The sequence below is a fragment of the Ailuropoda melanoleuca genome, chromosome 17 (genome assembly GCF_002007445.2).
Source record: "Ailuropoda melanoleuca isolate Jingjing chromosome 17, ASM200744v2, whole genome shotgun sequence".
Lineage (NCBI taxonomy): Eukaryota > Metazoa > Chordata > Mammalia > Carnivora > Ursidae > Ailuropoda > Ailuropoda melanoleuca.
Window position 1 is genome coordinate 37198829 of NC_048234.1, and position 21690 is coordinate 37220518.

General features: G+C 43.1%; 1 protein-coding gene across 5 annotated transcripts in view; it reads left to right on the top strand.

Annotated features, from left to right (window-relative positions):
• Positions 1-21690, top strand: part of NTRK2 (neurotrophic receptor tyrosine kinase 2) — a 334675-nt gene that overhangs the window by 74470 nt on the left and 238515 nt on the right. For all 5 annotated transcript variants that reach the window (XR_004621643.1, XM_019794985.2, XM_034646808.1 and 2 more), the window contains one exon: positions 137-236. Coding sequence is in view for 4 of the 5 variants with exons in the window: in XM_019794985.2 (XP_019650544.1) it covers positions 137-236 (100 nt within the window). In the remaining variant the exon portion in view is untranslated. The remainder of the gene's footprint in view (positions 1-136; positions 237-21690) is intronic.

Genomic DNA, 21690 nt, shown 5'->3' on the forward strand with positions numbered 1-21690 from the left:
GATAAATGAATTGATAGACAAAAACTTCCCAGCAGAGCAAGTAGTAAATATGAACTGTCATCCTCATTATCATCATCATCCAGATGTAGGGGACTAAGGAGCAAGGTCATGACCACCCTCCCTTCTTTTCCTCTAGGTCTATGCTGTGGTGGTAATTGCGTCTGTGGTGGGATTTTGTCTGCTGGTGATGTTGTTTCTGCTGAAGTTGGCAAGACACTCCAAGTTTGGCATGAAAGGTAAGAAGGGTTGTGTTTACTTAACTTCTTATGTGGAATCATTTTTGGCTTCTGACTAATGTTAATTACCACTAAAGAAAGAAGCAGCTAGATTTACGATGACTAGGTTTTAAGGCTGAAAAAATAGCAACAAAGATATGATACTACAAATCAAGGCAGAGCAAAATAATGTTGATTACTCAGCAGTACCCACTTTCCAAGGACAACGGTTGTCCCAGAAGACACAGAACTGGTTTCCTGAGTCTCAAGTGACTAATAACGATATAGACAAAGAGTGCCTGGGTTTCCTTTCGGCTTCAGGAAGGCAGGCGAGGTATGGTGGCAGTAGGTTAGTTAGGGACACAAGTGTTTTGTGCAGAAGGGTTCTTTCTGCTGTGCAGGTAGCTTTTCTTGTTGCCACTGCTTTTACAGTAAGATTCTCATCTTCTGAGATTTGAACTGTGTTGGGAAGCAAAATCAGAACACTGGCTGTACTTTGAAGCTTTGTGAATGAGTGTGTGTGTGTGTGTGTGTGTGTGTGTGTGTGTGTGTGTGTTAATGGAAAGATTCCCAGTGCTCAATTAAAAATTGGTGGCCATGTTGCCCCAGAATAGACCATGGGTCTCTTTCAGAGGACTGAAAATTCATTGGAGGGGGAAGCTTATTTAAATATTCTTGTTATATAAATAGCCGAGAGTTTCAGTGATTAAAAGCATTTGCTCTGAAGTTTTAACTTTACGTATTGACTGAGATGCTATTGTTGAATTTTGTGTGGTCTCTTACGATTAGCCACTGGCTTGGGAAAGCTGCGAAGAAGATTTAGTGGTGGCTTTGTTGTGTTGGAGACAAAGTGGTGGGTTTTCTTGATCTGTCTGGTTCATTAGAATCACTATTCTCATTGCCTACTCACTGGAAAGTGATGTTTATGGAGTGATAAGCTGTCCAGCGAACACTGGGCTCTGGGGTGGAGTGGATGTATTTCTGACATTTTCTCCTTTCCCTCTGTGGGTGCCCATGATTGAAATCCCTAAACCTGAAATGAACAGGGAGGAGTAGTGGTAAATTGGGCCTTGAATAGCCCCCAAATCTCCTCCTGACTTTCTCTTGACCTGCTGATTCTTGACATTTCTTTTGAAGGAGGAAAGATCTCTCATTCTCCAATTATAAATAAGGCCTAGAGGAGTGACGATACTACACAGACTGTAATTAGTCCTAGTACCAAGACGGTTTACTTGCATCAGCAACTCCGGGAGGGCCTGTGAAAATGCAGATTTCTGGGCCACCCCCAAGAGTTTCTGATTTAATAAGTCTGAGGTGGGCCTGATACTTGGCATTTCATACAGTTTCCAAGGGATGTCAATACTACCGTGGTCCAGGCATTCCTGGAGAATCGCTGTTCCATGGGATCAGCATGGGCTAGCACCTTCTGAATGCCAAGATGGGGAAAGGGCATTGCTTTGCAGACCTTTCTGGGCCTAGGTCCAGGCCAGGCTACTGTTCTCTGCATGTCAGCCACCCACCAGGGCATTTCGTTTTCCTCATTCTGCTCAAGTACTTTCTTTCCTTAGAGGCACTTGAAGTGGATGTCCCCAAGCAGAGATTTTACTGGAGAGAGCCAGACACTAGCATTATTACTTTCCCATCTTGAGGGTTTAGTTTGAGACCTTTTGTCTCATGCGCTCTTCAGAGAGAAACTTTGTCTAGGTTCTACTGGGAGCTGCGCAGAAGCTTCGGGAACCCCAGCAGCAATATTTAGGAGCTGCCCCCACCCAGCTTTGTGTTAGGAAAACCACCTCCAGAATGGTCTGTAAGGATTCCCATAGTCTGTGTGGTGCGGGGAGGGAAGGGAATAGAAGGTAGGCATTTGTTTCAGAGAAGATTGTATTTCCTATGGAGACTCCCACGCGAAGACTGAAACAGATTTTTATTTGGATTACTTGGGACAATTATCACTAATGCACCTACATTTCCCAAACCTGCATAACCTAAGGGGATCTTAATGAATTGTAAGAAAGATTTTGCTGAACCTTGTCCCAGAGTCAGTCCGTTACTTCCTTCAGGCAGGAGCTACGATATCGTATGTTTCACTCCCTTATTTCCAAACATAAATAAAGTCGTTTTTTAAACAATTGTCTCAGAGACCCACAGTCTTGTTTAGAATAGCTTCTTTTTCTATTTTTAGCTGCACTTCTATCTGTGCCGTGGTTGGAACACGTCGGGCTTGAGCTGAGGCTGTTGTTTACTAATCAGATGCTGAGTTGATGATTTTGGGGATGTCTGGAAGATAAGATGAGGGCAAATAAAACTGCATAGAAAGTGGTATTTAAACATTAATAGAAGGTAATGTACTTTAAATGCTATTAGCGTTGGGATCACTGCTGAAAAAGACGTCTGCCTTGAAAAGAGAGGAGTATGTAAAAACACTGTTGTACCTTCTGAACTCACCAGGAAACATGTGAGTGGTGATTTCTCAGTAACAACCGTGTGAAATGTACATAGACTTGGCCAGGACCAGTGGCTCCGTTCCGTGTGATGTGCAAATGAGCTATTCCGAATGGAATTCTTGCCCTTAAAAGCACCTTGGGGAGATTCTACCGCCCTTCCTAGTCCCTTGTCCTGGAGACAGATGGAGATTGCAGGTGGCAGTCAGCTGGCCCACCAGGTATTTGCAGCTTTTTGCCCATTCGAGCGTCACACACCTCAGGCTCCAGTGTCGACTGTATTATCACAGTAGCTGCCTAGTGATCATAACCATAGTTTAAGACTGTTGATTGGAAGGGCCTGGGGGCAACCAGAATCCTCTTAAAATCACACTGCAGCTGAATGCAAGGCAACTCAAGTCCTGTGGATTGACCCGAGGACCCAGACATGATCGATGGTATTGTTTCTGTGGGACGGTGATCTCTAAATTCCAAACCTGGGAGTTAAATCTAGGTTTTAGAATATCTCCAGTGAGTGGTGGTGTGTTCTCTGGAGGTGGGTTTATGGGACTGGAAGTTTCCTAGGATTTATTCTCTGTTCTGTCAATTCACTGCAACCAAAGGCTGAAGGGAGCGTCTCGCACATTGAGCTTTTGCCGGGAGCTCCGTGAAGACAGGGTTTGTAGTGGTCTTGTTCATCATCCAAAATTGGCCCTTGATAAGTATTAATTGAGCGAATGAATGATCACAGACAGTTTCCAATTTCAGTCACTTTAGTTTGATAATTGGAAAACAGTTGATATTTGGAGGACGGCTCATATGTGAATGATTAAAGAGAGATCTGAGAGCTTTTCTAAGTTTTTAAGGAGTCAGAGTCCCCTCTACCCTCACCTCTGCTTTCTTTGATCATTCCAGATAAGTCATGGCCCTAGACAGGAGGGCATTTTGCTAGGTTTTTGCTTGGGATTTGTAGGTTTTTATACAATTTTCATACAATTATTGCTGTTTCAGTTTGGAGGGTTCACTTTGGCTTTCCATTTTATACAAGAGCATTGTGGATTTCTGCTGCTCTGCCTTGGAATGTATGGCCTTGGAATATGTGTCTTTGTCCAACTTTAAAGCTGGCAGATGTGTCTCCCATCTTGGCGCTAACCTAGAATTTATCTTTCATTATTGCTTAATATAGTTTAAGCTTCTTGTTGCCAGTGTTCAATGGACAACTGGCCTTTTGTCAATAAAGATGTCAGGAGGTAGCATTTACCCCAGTCTGTTTTTCCATGCTCATTTTTATGTCTCTACACCACCCTATTGCTTTTTGGTTGAGTATCTAGTTACCATAATCACGGAAGCCCGGAACAAAGGCCTTCTGTTAGTGCTTGGTCATCCGCGTAGAGATTATTTATATGTGCGCTTAACATGGTTCCCAAAATATATAACAAACTACCAACATCTATGTCTGTACCCATATCCCTATACATAAATGCATAATTTTATCCCTTTTCTCTTCAGGCTGTCTCTGATTGATTTTAATTCAATTTCCACTGAACTAAGGCTCCTCGACTTTTCCAGAGCACTGCATTGCCAAAGCAACAGGCAACCAGGCCTCAGCACGCTCTTACTTGTGTTGTAACCAGGTCTCGTGTTTAGTTCTCACATTACTTCCTGGACCCCTTTCTTCGCGGAAAATAGAGAAGTGTGCAGGATGGGGAAATGGAAGCACTGGGGGGCATGAGGGCTGCCGGGCCTTCCAAGAGCTCTCCACGTTTGGGAGCCCCGCCTGATGGCGCGAATGCTGTGCAGGCTTGGAAAAAATATAAGTGAGACAGAAGGGTGGAGGGGGCTTGGCACTCGTCACCCTGATGGAGAATCCTTGTGACCATCAGCTTTGTGTTATGTGCATCTCCTGATGGAAGCCCACGTAGTGATATTTATTCCCTGAGAACTGATGCATCCTTTGTCCATCTAGAGTAAATATATCTAAGTGACCCGAAGACATCCCACAGGAGGAACTGGAACAGGAGGCCTGTTCTCTCATTCAGTGTTGATAGCCTACAGATTTCGTCTGCAGCCTCCTATCCTTGCACGTAAACCGCCGATCTGCACTCATTCCTAGGACTCGAGCTGTAGAAATGTCCAATTCGTAATTGACCCAGAGAACCCCACTCCCTAAGAATGCAGAACCAGGTTTTCTTAACTCCAGATTCAAGGTCCACAGTTTGTTTTTCCTCTTATAAATGATCTTCTAAATGTCTTTCAACAGCAACCAAAAATTCGACTATTTAAAAATAGTCATAAACATATAGCAGGACTGAAGCTAGAGAAGTTGAAGGTTAAAGCCTTTTCTACGAACTGAAAATAATTCTGGAAAGTTGAGGAGGTTGAGCTGAACAGATATTTGGATCAACTTTTAAAAGAGGGAAAAATGTGTTCGAAAGCCAGAAGCACAGTTGTAGAAACATCTGTAAGGACAAACTGTTTTCCATATGCACCCCCACTGTTTTTTTTTTTTTAAAGACAAATGACTTACAAAAATTGTAACAGTAACACATGAATGCATTCTACTTTTCACAATTTCAAGCAGTTTGGAAATATGTGGAGCTAAAAAGGATTGCACTTGACCTTCCTTTCTTGCTACCCTTTCCACTGCTAGGGATAACCTTCTTTAACCATGTAGAATGCATATATTACATAAATACTAAAATCCATAGCTTCACTTACTATAGATAATCAAAGAGACTCATTTTTGGTTCCATAAAGAAACTGTAATCCCAAGCTCAGGCTGCATCTGCTTTAAGGTGACAGTTTGCCTCGTGGATCTTTCTGTATCAGTACCCGGGTCTCTTCTGCATTCGAATTAATCAGTGTTTCAGAGTAAGCTGCTCTCAGGCTCCTCGGGTCTGCAGCCTGCCTCTGCCTGAGCCAAGCTGTGTAACTTTGAGCAACTTTCCCATCCTCCCTTGCCTCAGTATTTCCACCTGGAATGGGGCGATCATTGTACCCACCTTATAGGGTTGTTAGGAAACACGTGGAGTTTATGTATAGAAAACACTCAGAAAAGTTCCTGGCATTTAGTAATTGTGATAATTATTGCTGACAAATTGTGATTTGTTTTCTGCTTTTAGTGTTTATGTTGTTATGGTTTAAAGTTAATGTTTTAATGTTTGTGCTTTTACCAAGTTTTCAGAAAGGTATTTCAAATAATGCCTTACATATAGAGATAGGTACTTGGAATAGATTGCCGAGACAAAAGGGTGTGTGTATTTTATATGTTGATACATTAGCTTGAGCAAATGCCTAATCAATATAGTCTCACCGGTAGTATATGAGGGTATCCTTTGTTGATACTTTCATCCATATCAGATATTATCAATCTTTTATATTTTTGCCAATTCAGTTAAAGTGATATTCTGATTAATAAAGAGGTGAAACGCGGTGGCTGGGTAGCTCAGTCAGTTGAGCGTCCAACTCTTGATTTCTGCTCAGGTCATGGTTTCAGGGTCCTGGGATTGAGCCCCGCTGAGCATGGAGCCTGCTTGGGATTCTTTCCCTCAGCCCCTCCCCCTCAAAGTGCTTGCGTACGCGCACACATACTCTCGCTCGCTCTCTCAAATTAATAAATAAAGCTTTAAAAAATGATAATAAGGTGACACAGCTTTATCAGGTGACCAATAAGAAGAAATGTTCATTTTACCTGTTGATTTGCAGACATACCTTATAAATCATATACATTCATTTTTTATTGGTTATATATATTGCTCTGATCTTTTTCTAATCTTTACCTTTTTTTAATAGTGTCTTTTGGCAAACAACAGATTTGCCTTCTTAGAAAAGTGAGTCTGCCCCTCTTTTTCATCTAAGTTTTACGTCTGGCTTAGGAAGACTTCCCCCTCTGTGGTTGTAAACAGAGTTCTTAATATTTCTTTCACTAGTTTTACTCTGTGTGTACTAACTTAGCTCTTTAATCTTACTGGAATTCTTTTTTTCAACTTGGTGTCAAGTCCTCTGTTTTTTTCTTTTTTTCCCCAGAGGTATATAAAGTAAAGATATTTGAACTAATTTTGGTGTGACATTTTCAGAGAGACCGAGAATATTATTTTAACTTTTTGGAATCAGAAAGCCCCTAATAAAACAGAAAAGAATCTTTGAAGAACTTACCATTTCACTCTTTTGAAAAGTAAGTAATGAGCTTTGTTGGTTCTTATATAATATATGGGAGTGTAAGACTCATTAAATAGTAATGCAGAATGTAGGTTTTCACAGGAACCTTTTTTTTTTACTCCCTCCCCCCAGCTTCACATTGAGCTCAAAGTATATCGTCACATTCCCTTAGTAGAAAAAAATAAATTGCTGGTTTTAATAAAATTTTCAAATGTTTCAGAAAAGACATTCAGTTGAAAGAGTTATGGGTAATTTAACAAATTGGAAATTTATCAGGAAAAAAAAAAGAAAGAATTAACCCAAGTGTTCCTTTTCTGTTATTTGGGGAAAGTTGTTACAAAACTTTTCCGCATGCACGTCTGTGAGATGAGGATCTGCTCTCCCCTCCCTGTCACTTCTTTCAGGGACAATATTTGGGTTATGCCTCTGTAAGGCAGAACACGCTTATTCTTCGCAGCAGATTGAGCATGGGTATAGAACTTTCAGGAACTGGCTCCATCAGGCAGCCGGAAGCAGCCGGTTTTCTCCCCCTTAGCCTCACAAGTGCCCTGACCTCAAACTTTATAAATGACCCGCCTCACCTGGGCGTACCACCTGCTTCGTGCCCTCCAGGCCAGGGCCTGGGTGTGTCTGGAATGGAGACGTGCACGCAGTACTGCTGAGGGGTGTTCTGTGCTACTAGTGTTTCACCTAATTTTAAGAAATTAGGTTTGGAACTTCAAAGTCAAGAAAAATTGTTTCCCATTCTTTGGTTCTCCATAAACCCATATGGTAAACTCACTTTGTCCTTCTTCTTCTTTCTTTTTTTTTTTTAAAGCATTATTTATTCATTTGAGAGGCGCCTGGGTGGCACAGCGGTTAAGCATCTGCCTTTGGCTCAGGTCGTGATCCCGGCGTTATGGGATCGAGCCCCACATCAGGCTCCTCCGCTATGAGCCTGCTTCTTCCTCTCCCACTCCCCCTGCTTGTGTTCCCTCTCTTGCTGGCTGTCTCTATCTCTGTTAAATAAATAAATTTAAAAATCTTTAAAAAAAAAAGAATTATTTATTCATTTGAGAGGCAGGGGGAGGGGCAGAGAGAAAGGAGAGAGAGGGAACCTCCAGCAGACTCCCCATTGAGCGCAGAGACCAATGTGGGGCTCGATCTCACGACCCTGAGATCATGACCTGAGCCAAAACCAAGAGTCGGAGGCCTAAGCAGCCATGCCTTCCAGGCAACCTCCTTACACACATCATGGCATACTTTCAAAAAGACTTGCCCAATCAGGACATCTGGGGTGTCCTTCTTTTTTTCCCTTCCCTCCATTCCCGTTTCTCTTTTTCTTAACCTTCCATTTTGTTCTGTCTTTCATTTTGTCCTTCCACGTCTCTCTGCTTCCTAATTTTACATTCTTCCTCTCTTTTGGTTTTCTTCTTCCTCATTCCTAGCATCTGATGTTGGTGGACACGCTTTTCAGAATTTACGAAGAGATCAGATAATAGCTTGGCTTAAATTCTAACATATGCTTCGATTTTATCTTCCTTTATTTTGGGCAAAGAGACTGAATGACTCTGGGAATAAATTTAGCTCCAAATCAGCAGAATTGTCCTGTGGCACTTTGGAAGACAGTCTGTTTGAATATCGCACAGCCTTCATGTTTGTCAGTTGTTAAATCTTCAGTCTTCAAACCTAGAAGCGTAGAGGGATATAATATTAGAGACGCATGAGTCAGGCTTCGGTTCATGTCCCAGGTCTTCCAACTGCCAACCATAATTTTGGGGGATATTTTTAAACTTCTTAAATCTTAGGTTTCTCATCAGTAAAATGAGGAAATAATGCCCACCTCTCCGGCAGTTATAAGAATTAAAGTAGTGCTTAATTTAGTGGCGGGCTTTTTGAAGTAATTCCAGAAAAGGGGGTTAGTTTTCAGATTTATGTTATAGTAACACATCAGTAAGGAAAAGGGCATGGGGAGAGTCCTGTCTGGACTGATACTGACTCTGAATTACAGGAAAAAAACGTGTCATATGTAGACAGTGTATATTAGTGTTTTCAGGCTTATTAGTTGAGTTTATGAAAAAATTGTAATTATAATGTGTCTCTACTTTATGGACACGTATTATGAATGCAAAACTGCTGAAACGTGTTTCTGTTAAGACCTTCATTCTTTAAAGGCGCGAGGTATGAATTACTGCGAGTTCTTAATTTTATTGTGCATTGAATGATTCACCTGTTAAAAGAAATCTCTTTTGGTGGACGGATTGGGTATGGAGGTTTTACTCGTTTCTTTTGGGAGGGGTGCTTACTGAAGGAAAGGGGCCGGAAGGGCAGGTAGGGGTGGAATTCGAGAGAGACCCAGTTACCATTAGCTTAAACTTAGAAACATGAGCTCACATAGCCTCCTGTTCGAAGGTTCATCCCTTTTACACGGAGGAGGCTGCAACTGTGAAAATGGTCTCTTTTAACAAAAGGAAGCTTTAATTTTTTTTAAGATTTTATTTTTAAGCAACCTCTACATGCAACGTGGGGCTCGAACTCACAACCTCAAGATCAAGAGTCGCATGCTCTTCTGACTGAACCAGCCAGGAGCCCCAAATACAGGCTTTCATTTTTGATGTGTTCACAGCCTGCTAGAGATGAAAAGAGGGACTTTAGAGAAAATAAATTCTTCCTTATACTGTCGATTGTCATCCATGTTATTATATCCATAGACCAAGACACTGCATTTCCTGTGAGAGAAGCCAAGGCTTGAGCAGGCAGATGGCAGTGGGAGGCCTTCGTTTTCACCAAGGCATCAGCAAAAGTAGAAGTCACTGGCTTCTTCTGTGATCCTCTGGGAGCTTTAGTGGTCTGAGGACAGAGAGAATGAGAGGAAGGGAGGGAGCGGGGGAGAGAGAGAGACATCTTCATTCTAACTTTTGAAGTCTTTAGTCCTAAGAGATTAATATCCTGAATCGAAGGCGGAAGAGTCATGTCCGCCCCAAGTAGTGACAGTGGAAGGCAGGAAGGGGACGTGAGTTCAGGAGTGGGAGTGGTGTGGGAGGGGAAGATGTTGGGAATGAGGTGGTGTTTCTATTTACAGTCATGGTTGTCCACTTTAGTAGTCCTGGCAAGACCTGAGGAGAGTCAACCACCCAACTGAGCCTTTCCCACACTGACTTCCTGGATCATCTGTAAAAGGAAGTTGTGTGAGGACCAGAAATAACAGTACAGGACTGAAGGGCATCCGAGGGTCCCCTCCAGCTTCAGTATCTGCCATCCTGTTACAAAACCATTCAGAACAATCACACACTCACTAGAAGAGTCGGCTGTGTACTTCTCGTGATTTCTTTTATTATTTTGGTGCATAATAACATAATCTTTTTGTTGTTGTCGCTCTCCACTGTGGAGCCACATTCTCCTTACTATTAACATAGGAAATATCATGTCTGTGTGGCAATTTTGAACAATCACAGAACATTTGATGTTTATTCCATCAAGTCAGGGTCTCTCACAGTGGTCTCTCAGCTCCATTTCCTCAGGTCGCATTTCAGTTTCTGGGCGATGGTGCAGTGTGTGGGGTTGTGTGGGATTAAATCCTCAGGGGTTATGACATGCCACTGTGTGGAGGGGGCATATCTGTGACCACAGGTAGTCATTTCTTTCTCATGTTGGTGACTTCTGTGTTGCCCACCTTCCCACTTGTCCTCGGCCACCAAATTCGGGCCAGTCACGGTTCTACTGTTTTGTGTTCCCAACCAGGTTCTGTCACCTTCACACACGTCTTTGCAGGGGCATCCCTGGGGCTTTGGGACCAAGAAATTCTGTGAAAGTGGCGACTGTTCTCTCTGCCTAGACACACTCTGGTTTCCCTCATTTATTACTTGTGCGGTTACAGGCTTGGGATTGCTCTGGCTTCTTGGCCACCCTTTTTTAAGGTCCTCTCAGAAAGATGGACTCAGGCTTCTTCATTTTTTGAATCTCCAAACCTGACGAGAGATTCTGTGGTTCCCCCTGCCCCATACTTTACGAGGGGACAGGTAACGGGTCTCCTCTTACCTGCAGCTGACTTACTGGCCTCCCCTCTGACTCTCTGCTTTCCCACGGGGACAGAAAGAATATGAAAAGTGTTCTTTCCTGATTCATCTCCTTCCAAATCATTTCTGTCACATATGTGGATCTTGCGTTTCTCTCTGGCTTTTTATGATGAAATTTTCAACACAAAGAAAATTTAAAAGAATATAACAATGAGTATCTGTATAGTCAACACCAAGATTCACCCTCTGTTTAACATTTTGCTGTTTGAAAATAAGTTGCCCATATCATGTCACTTCACACTTACACTTCCCAGCATATTTCTCCTAAAACTAAGGCCATTGTATCTGATTTGTATCTCATTGTATCTCCTAAAAGCACAACCCGATACCAATATCATTGCACCTCAATAAGTTAAAACAGCTCTGTAATAACAGATAACACCTCGTGTATCTTCACATTCCCCCCATTATTCAACAGTGCCTTTTACAGCTTACATTTCTTTCTTTTTTTTAATTTAAATTCAATTAGCCAACATGTAGTACATCAGTAGTTTCTGACGTAGTGTTCAGTGATTCCTCCATTGCGTAAAACGCCCCGTGCTCGTATGGCTTCTATTTCAAACTGAGATCAACTCAGAGTTCACACATTGCATTTGGTGAGTACGCTTCTTTGGTCCCTGTCAGTCTAGAGTGCTACCTTCATTTTTTTCCCTCTTGACATTGACTTTTTGAAGGGACCAGCCGGTTGTCCTGTAAGATGTCCTTCATTCTAGCAGTATGATTGACTTTTTGTTTTCTTTGCAGTATTCCTTTTTTTTTTTTAGATTTTATTTTTTTATTTGAGAGAGAGAGAGCACAAGCGGGGGAGAGGCAGAGGGAGAGGGAGAAGCAGGCTCCCCGCTGGGCAGTGAGCCTGACCTGGGGCTCAATCACAGGACCCCAGGATCATGACCTGAGCTGAAGGCAGACCCTTAACTGACAGCCACCCAGGGGACCCTTTTTACGGGATTCTTTAACTTGTCATTATCTGCTGTATTTCCTTGAGTTGGAACTTATTTCCAAAGACTCGATTAGGTGTAAGTGAAATGTTTTTGGGAAGAAGGCCATCCCAGATGCTGTGCACTTTACATTGTATCTGATTTAGAAGCACTATTAGTGTAAGTTGGATTTCTTTTTAAAGGAGGTGACCACCAGATCTTTTCTTTATAAATATGTTTCCCTTGGCAGTTGGTAAGTGATTTGTGGAGTGATAGGTTGGCATCTAGCAAATATCCTCTCCCTCTAAAATTTGAACTTAATGGGCTTGGTATTTAGCTCTCATCCTTCCCTAAAATAGTTATTTCATTTCTAAGGGTTGCAGAATAGTGTTTTTTAAATTCAATCATTCTATACATACTGGCTTCCATTGGGGGGAAAAAAAAAAAAAGAGTGTTCTGGCCTTGACCAAAGATTTCAACTTTTTAATTTTAGTTCTACCTAGATAACTCTCCCTTGAGGCACGGAATGTTTGATAACCAGCTGCCTACACTGGGAAGGGTCATGGGGGTTATAGAAAAGATTCATAGTCCCAGTATAACTATATCAAAATATTATTTTATTTTTAAAATGTCATTTATTTTCTGTTTCTCAAAGTCACTGAACAAAGATATTGTGGGAATTCTTCTATTTTTCTTTATCACAATGATTAAATATTAACTAGGTATTAATAACAATTGCTTTAGGATTCCCTCTTGCATCTTTATGGTGGTTGGTAGAAATAAAAACAGAGAGCTGGCAGCAGGCGTAAGAATCATCCAAAGCCTTTATTACAGAGGCGAGGACCTTGGGCCCAGGGAACTGAAGCCACTTGACTAAGGGTAGATACACGGCTGGTTTGTGCTGGACCCAGGGCTGTAAGCCAGGCCTTGTGATTCCAGCTTTGATGTTTTATGCTTTGAAACTAATATGCAGCAACATGGACGGGACTGGAGGAGATAATATTAAGCGAAATAAGTCAAGCAGAGAAAGACAATTATCATATGGTTTCACTCATTTATGGAACATAAGAAGTAGGAAGATCGGTAGGAGAAGAAAGGGAAGGAGAAAGGGGGGGTAAACAGAAGGGGGAATGAACCATGAGATACTATGGACTCTGAGAAACAAACTGAGGGCTTCAGAGGGGAGGGAGGCGGGGGAATGGGATAGGCCAGTGATGGGTATTAAGGAGGGCACGAAATGCATGGTGCACTGGGCGTTATACACAAATAATGAATCATGGAACTTTACATCAAAAACTAGTGATGTACTGTATAGTGACTAATATAACATAATAAAAAGTTATTATAAAAAAATAATAAATAACACTTGTTTCCATGCCAGGGTCACTGCTTTTGCACTAGTATGTAACCCCACTGGGTGTGCCTAGCATGTATTGCCACTGGTGTCCGTTGCCAATGGATGATACTGTATTTCTCAAAGCTGGGGACATACGTCGTCAGTGATAGTGAGACGGCTTTAGCAGATACTCAGGGGAGAACATCTTTCATTTTGATAGTTCTCTATTTTACTGTTTATTAGAGAAAATATCCCTGGCACATCGTACTCTTGGTTCCATGTATTATTGTTTAAGATAAAGCTTAAACTAAAAACATGAAATAAAGAAATATTAGGTAAATAATTTAAATTTAATTTTTTTTAAAGATTTTATTTATTTATTCGACAGAGATAGAGACAGCCAGCGAGAGAGGGAACACAAGCAGTGGGAATGGGAGAGGAAGAAGCAGGCTCATAGCGGAGGAGCCTGATGTGGGGCTCGATCCCACAACGCCAGGATCAAGCCCTGAGCTGAAGGCAGACGCTTAACCGCTGTGCCACCCAGGCGCCCCTAAATTTAAATTTTAAGAGGATTTGAATAGGACTATCCTAAGACTCTGGGAATTTAATACTAAACAGAGCAAAGTTTCTGCCTCATGAAGCTTAAACTCTAGTGGAGGGAAGGCAAGAAAGGCAGAGAAAGAAATACAAATGTAATCTACAGGTAATGACAAATGCCCTGAATAAAGGACACAAGGTAAGAGGAGGATAATGACAGGTTCACCGTTCATAAATAGTTAAGACAGGACTGTCTACTAAGATGACATTTGAGCCAAGAGTCGAGGGCAGTGAGGGAGTGAGCACGCTGATATCTGAGGGAACAGCATTCCCGGCAGAGGGAACAGCCAATGCAAGGGCAAGGGAGCCTGGGGTGAGCTCTGCATGTTGAGCAGCAGAGGCCTGTGTGGCTGGAACACAGTGATGGTGGGGAGAGCAGTAGGAGACACCAGAAGGGTGGCAGAAATGATCTCACGTAGGGACTTACAGGCCTTTGTCTGATGAGGGGTCATGGTGCATGGTACTTGGATAAGGCTTACGTGTGCAAGCGTATGTAAAGAATTCTGGTGGGGGCAACGGTGATGTAGTCATCTAACGCATTCGCTTCTGGTAACAAAAGATGACTTGGGGGAAGATGTGGCTGGGGGTAGGGGAGAGATGTTCATGATATAAGGGTGTGCAGAAAATTTCACTGCAGGTTCATGAACGGCTTCAGGAGTATGACACCTCCCACCTCTCCCCCCTCCTCAACATTCATACACAAATGCACATATACACACACCCCAAAATGAGGGTTTGTAAAGTTCGTTAGTTCTCTGCATTCTCCCCGCATTACGCTGTCATGGAAAAATGTGGTGGTTGGTGATCACATGACTCTGGCCACTCGTGACCAGAAGCAGGTAGGACCCAGGCTTTGAGCTGTGTCTTGAGTTTTCCTTGTGATTCTTCTAGCTTCAATCTGATTCCTTTTATGCAGCCCAGTTCCCTCCAAGAACAGGGGCATTATGGGTACTTTCATAGGCTGATACACTTTGAGTAAAATTCCCTCTTTTTGAAATCTCAGTTGCTATTGGGAGAAAAACACCACTGGTCTGAAAACTCAAATGATGCATTTTCGGAGTGAGTAGAGACATTGTGAGAATTCCTCAGTTTTCCTTCATCATGGTGACTAAACATTAAGAAGAACCCATGTTCTCTGCATGTGTGCCTTTTAGCTTGAGGGGCAAGGTTAGAACTTAAGGTCAGGCTGTAAGTTTCGAAGTCGTGCATTTCCAGAGAGGAAGAGAGCACTTGGTTTTCCTGCTTAGTGTCCTCCCAACAAATTACTAAGAGCACTTTGCCATCTTGTGGACTGGATCAGTCTTTCTTGAATCATCATGGGGTGTTGGGGTTCTATGGGCAAAATATCTAGATCTCCTTAAATGTATTTTTCTCTCTCGATGCTTCACATCTCATTCCTTGTTTAGGAGGTATTTGATTGACTACCATCTTTGGGGAGCTCTGTCCACTTGTACCTGTTCTCTGGCCCTGGGTGATATGGAACAGAATTTTTTGTATCAGACCCCATGAGACCTTGGGAAGTCCTCATTATTGTCAGGTAGACCATCCTCTTTATGAACTGCCCAGTAATACCTATTTATTCTAGTCTGTTCTCTTACCCATCATCTAGTGAGCTTTGCGTTAGCAAATTCAAAGAAACTAACCGAGATATTACCAGTAAAAAAGCACATTTGCAAAGACAGGTCTGCCATGTGCAAACCTGCACAATGAAAGCCTGTATATGGGAAACAATGGCCTCAGTGTTGGAAAATCCCATTCATTGGCGTGGATTCTTGGATGGTATTCATTTTGGTTTGACTTCTTGGTTTTCCCTCTGTCCGGCGTCTTACACTACATATCAGATTCTTTTCAATTACGAAACAATGCAAGTGGAAGCAGAGAATTATAATCCGACTCTGAATTCTCAGGATTCAAATATGCCAAGAGTGGGAGACGCCAAGTCTGAGGAGCTTTGTTCCTGATCTTAGCACTGACTTTAGCAATGTTTCACCTTGGACGATAGTTCATCGCAGCGATTTTGTAACTGTGGTAATGGTTGAGAATTTTGTTTGAGGAAGACACTCATTCATTCTCAGGGTACATCGTGTCCCCTCCTTCACCCCTTCCCTGGATCCATAGGCATTTTCCCTTGATTTCCTGAGCTCCTGAAGTGTTCTGAGAATCCCTGAAATAGCAAACAGCCCCTGTCCCTTGGTAGTGGCCGTGGTGGTTACTTGCTTTTTTTTTAGTTAGAATTGGGACTCCTATCTCGGTGTGAAAACTTGAGGTGCCCATTAATTATCAGTGTTATCTTTCCGTCAGGCCCTTCAGAAATTCTACATGCTGTTTGTTTTAACATATCTGTTCATATGGGATCTGCAGGGGATACTCTCCTGTTTGACTTTGTGTTCTCCAGATGTGTCAACCTAATTGCTTTAAGTTACAAATGACCAAATTCTACACATTACTGGAAAATCTCAAAAAGGGGTATATGTATTGAACCATGCACAACCCTAACAAATTAATTGCATGTGTTATTTAAAAATAATTTGGATATTTCATGTTGTAGTCATTTATGATAGTAAATTCTCAGGTGATCTTGTGACCCAGGCTACCGACCCAATTGGCTGTTTCCATCAAGCCCCTGTTACTTGAAGTCTTCGGGTCAGCATACTCTTTCTACAGAGAAGGACATAGAAGTAGAAGGAATTATATATTTTTTAATTACGAGAACTTCATTTGGATAGAGTAGAGTCTTGAATCTCTGTATAGAGATCTGTGTTAACCAAATGCATGGATTCCACAAGGCAGTTTAAATAGCATCCCAGACTCTCCGAGCAGCGGGGATGGTTACATGCATACGCACCTGTGACAGAGCTGCAGAATGTGGCTGCCAGTTTTTTTCCTGGAATTTGCGGAGTTGGCCAGCTCCCCTTCCCGGTCGGTTCTGTCTGTGCAGGGTCCACGGCCCTCTGTACGTGACGGACAGCAGCTTCCTTCAGCGGCAAACCACAACCGTAATAGGTTGAAGAACGCATTTTCTGACGCCTGAGGGCAAGCCTTCAAAATTGAATTCTACACACTCAGGAAATATTTACTTCAAACTTAGGTCTTTGCAAATTACCGAAGAAAAACGAATGCGGTTACAGTTAAGCGTACATCACTTGGTGGGGAACCAGCTGCCGTGACTGGAAAGTGGAGTCACCAGAGATACGTTTCCAGGAAATTCTCTTGCTGAATGTGGCAGATACATGTCTGTGCTTCCCCGGCCACCCTCAGATTCCTTCTACTGGTTCTGGGTGCTCAGCCTGGTTTCTGTGTCTGTTTGCTTCTGGAACCTTCTTCAGAGGGCAAGCATTGAGCTAGCAGAGCTCTTCCCCGACCCAGCACACACACATGCGCCCACGAACACACAGCTGGAAGTGGCTGGGACCTAAGCACCCTCCGACCCATTCCCTCAACCCCTCCTTTGCTGATGGCTGACAGGTGAAGGCTGGCCAGCCCCTGGGGGGTCATTTACAGATTCTCTGCGGGATCTGTGGTATCATTTACACTCCAGAGCCCCCTGCAGGATCAGACTGAGACTGAGTCCTCACCTAAAATTGCAGCCTTGCTGGGCTCCTTCTTCCCTTTCCTGCCTCCCCCTCTCCCGGGGAGTCTTCTTGAACTCAGTCACTGCTCTCCGGGTCTAATTCTGAGCAACTGACCTAAGACAATGTTTTCTGTGAGAGCTCTAAGAAATGTAACATTACTTGATGCTTTTTTATCAGTGTGTTTAAAACTATTTTTAGCTCTTGTTTGCTAATTTGGGTTACATATGTGCAAGGGGATGATCTGAAAATTTCATTAAAAGATCAAGTGAGGTCTAGATTACAGTTACCAGTTATTGAGGGAGGGGGCACTGTGTGCCATGTCCTTGACACATTTTCTCTGATTTTTCTAATAATCCTGCATTTTCAGAATGGGTTCATTGAAGTCCAGAGACATTTATTAGTATGCCCAAGTCACAGAGCTCGTAACCAGAAGAACCACGATTCATATCCAGATCTTTCTGGATTTAATGCTTTAGCTCTTCCAGCTGCTGCCCTGTTGACTCTCTTTCCTTTTTGGGGCATTAAAAATGTCTATTTCTAGATGCTCAGAGAAGCATTCCAACATCAAAGTTCGTGACTTACTAAAATTGGAGGAGACTGTCTCTTTATTAAGAGATAACAACATGTATTCACCAAATACCATACTTAATTTCCCAGGATGGGAGTGATTGAAAATAATTTCTAACAAAGCGCTTGAATCAAGCCATATGAATTGGCTGTATACAAGAGACCTTTGTCCAGTTTATGACAGAATGTGGGTGGTTCATAGAAATGAGAAGGTACAGAGAAGGTGAAAACAGCACAGGGCTTTAGGAATGTGCTTCTGGAACAGAGGACAGAGATGGTCATGCTCAGTCCTATGACTGTACCAGGATAGGTTCAGAAAGTGACATTTCCAGGCTGCTAAATGGACCACTGGGTCCTGAAAGCCCTAATGCATCTCATAGGAGTTACCAGTCTGTTCCACGGAGTGATCCTTAAAGAAATAATGGGGGGATAATGGCAATGATGACATGGACTCGTATCCAGGGTCTGTCTTGGCCCCTGTTTGAATTATTCATTGCTGATACAAGTACTACACATGTGGAAATTTCAGCAAGAATTCATGAAAACCTTACCAGAGACCTTTAAAGTTTCTGTCAAAACACCAGGCTCTACTAGGTTCTCTGTGACGTAAGAATGAGTATCATTTTCTTTATTTGTAAAATGGGAATACCAGCACCGACTCAGAGGATTTCTGAAGATAACCTAAAGGTTAATAAGATAGTGCAATATTAGGCAATATTAGGTGCCCTGTAAAGTGCCATAAAGTTTACCTCAGAAGCTTCCCAGTGGTCTCTTGTCATTGGTTGCAAGGTCATTAGCTGCGAGGGCTAGTGTTGGGGGAATAGAAAGTGTAGCATGGCCACGAATCCATGTATTTGTTCTTCTGATATACATTTTACTGAGGGTGTAAAATGCGCCAGGCACAGGAAATACATGAGTGTATGTGAGCACCTGCCTTCAAGAAGTTTGTGATCCAGAGGAGGACGGACCTCTGAGCAGATGACATGGCGGTAGGTAATCGACACGGTCTGACACAGGAGAGGACTGATTCATTCTGTCTAGAGAAACCAGGGAGGACTTCGCAGGAGGCTGACCTTCAAGTGGGGTCTGGAAGGATGAGTAGAAGTTCACCACACACATGAAGTGGAGAAGGAGGTACCTGTGAAGGCCTGCAGGTTTATGTTGGGGTAGTTTGGATATTGCCCAAGCGTTGAGGTAGGAGAAGATGGTGGCGGGAGATGATGTGGGGTGGACAGGGGCCTTCTTCCCAAGCTGTGCTGTTTGGAATTGGTCCTAAAGTCACAGCAGAGCCGCTGAATTTAGGGATCGATGGGGAAATCATTAAGAGGAGGATTAGAACATCTAAATGTGAAGAGTGGTCATGTTCGTGTTGATTTGGTTACTGCCAAGCCTATTTACTTTCATCCTTGATTCGCTATTAAAGCTGTTCATTTGCATTATAAATAACCTCACTAATTTTTAAAAATTTCTGGTCTCATGTCTTCATCTGGTTTTAATGGACTATAAATCCTTGAGTGGTCATGCTTATTAAATAACTAATGTAGGTCCATTCATTCCTTCAACAAATACTTACTGAGAGCCTGTGCCAGGCCAGCCTGTAATGGACCCTGGGGACAGCTCCGGTCCCTGCCTGGTGGAGCAGCCTCTGCAGTGAGGGAGACAGACCGTGGATTCAGGAATACGGAAGGGTGTGTGAAGAACGTAGTAGTGGCCGGAGGAAGTGAGGGGTGTCCTGTCTGAAGGAAGTGACCTTTCTCCCTGACTATGAGAATGGTCAGGGTGGAGGTCCTTCTTCAGCAAATCTGAAATCTTTGGCTTTTCTGTTGCTGACTTTATTCTTCTTGGAGTCCAGGAGAAGGTTCTCTCTCTCTCTGTTGGAAGGCGGCATGAGAGCTATATCCACTCATTGGGCGTCTCTGAAGTCAGTTGTAGGCAGTGAAATTTCTACCCTGTGTATATTCCTTTTTTGTGGGATTTCCTCAGAAGGATTATGATATTGAGTTTCTAATCTAGAAATCAGAGAATTGGAGTTGAGAATCACAGCATTTGTTTTTCCCTCTTAGCTCCAACAGGAACACTTCCCTCAATTTTGACTTTTCTTGCTGAGTTCCTACTCTGTGCTAGGTTCTGTTATATACAGGCTCTCTTCATTCCTCAGCATGGCTTTGTGAGATAGGCATGGTTACCTTTATTTTTTTAAATGGGGACAATGAGGCTCAGAGAGATGATTTCTCTTGCCCCGGGCCATGTTCCTCCTGAGAGGTGAAGCCTGGTCTGACTCAGGACAGTCATGCTTCCTGTCTCTGCCTGGCCTCATTCCTGTCTGTTTGTTTTCTGTGACCTTTCCTGTCTCATTGTTACTTTTCTCTCCCTCGTCATTTGGTGACTGTCTGTTGGGACTGACCACAGACAGACACTGCCTGGTGGGCAGCCCTGGGAAGGGAATCTTCACATTTGGGCCAACAGGATGAGACATGTGCCAGGCTCTGACACAATGGGTGAGGTCAGAAAAGAGGCCAGTGTCTCATCTTCAAGAGTAGTTTTCAGTAAGATGGACACTTTCCTGGCCGGCCCTCAGCGGGCATGGATTAACATCACCTCGGGATCTGAAAACCAGGTGGCAGAGGGGCTTCTGTGCCTGGCGCTTTGCATACGTGGTCTCATTTTGTGACAAAATCAAGGGCACCATCTGGGAGATGTCATTTGACTCCTTCTACACATGAAGAACCTGGAGGTTCCGAGAGGTTATATGACTTGCCTAAGGCCACAAAGCTCATTTCAAGTAGAACTAATTTAAACACAACAGCTTGGCTGTGATGTCTAAAATCTTTGGGGCAGAGCTCCCTTCCTCAGAGCAATTTCCTTAGAGCACTAGCACGGGCGGGGGGGGGGNGGGGGGGGGGGGGGGGGCGGTGCAAGGCTGGTTATGGCAGTGAGATATGGAAAACGCAGCCCCCCCCCACCCCCTGCTCTTGGTGAGTCATGCTGTGTATGGGCAGTCCTTGAGACAGTCCTTGGTGCAGAAACCTTTGAACTCTATGTAACCCAGAATTTCTTAAGCATATTTGACCAGAGAAATCTTTTAAAAAGTAATTGTCACCAACTTCATGAGAATAAAAGAATGTGTGGAAAACCAAATGACACCTTGCTGCCTTCCCGCTTGTCTTTGTGGTAGAGAGAGAGGGTAGGAAGGAGAGAAGAAGTCAAAAGAAAGGCGAGGTGAAAGAAAAGGAGTAAAGAAAGGTGTCACTTAGTATTTCTCAATAAAATTGTCAAATACCTTTTCCACCTTTCTTTTATTTCTGTGTTCTCTCTCTGCCATGCTTTTCAAATTGTCATGCAAACTTTTTCTCAAGTGAAGAAAATGAGACAGAAAGATTGATTTCTTTGGGCTGCTAACCGTTTTAAAAAATAGGCCTTGAGGCCGAGAGGTCATTTCAGTGCAGGTGACCAGGACCTACAGCCGAGATGGGAGTGAGAAGTGGCGAGGAGTGCCCCCGCCCTTTCCACCTCATTTCCCAGTGATGACTGACTTGTTTCTCTCAGCTCCCATGGCAAGGGGGCAACAGCGTGGGGACCACAACTCAGGCCCTGCCTCCTTGCCCACCGGGCTTTCTCTCAAGCACATTTACTTTTTGAGTTAGTCCTCTGTCCACATGCTATTTTCTCTTTTCCTGATATGCTTAGCCCACTGGCATTAGCTTATCCAGAAATACAATCATCAATAGTATCAACTGTAAGGATTGTAATTTGCCCTGTGTATTGTATGCTTGCTAATCTGAAGACTGCATCATCTCAGATGGTCTTCTGCATATTTCCTTTGCTCTTGGTTCTTTGAATGGAATGTGTTTAT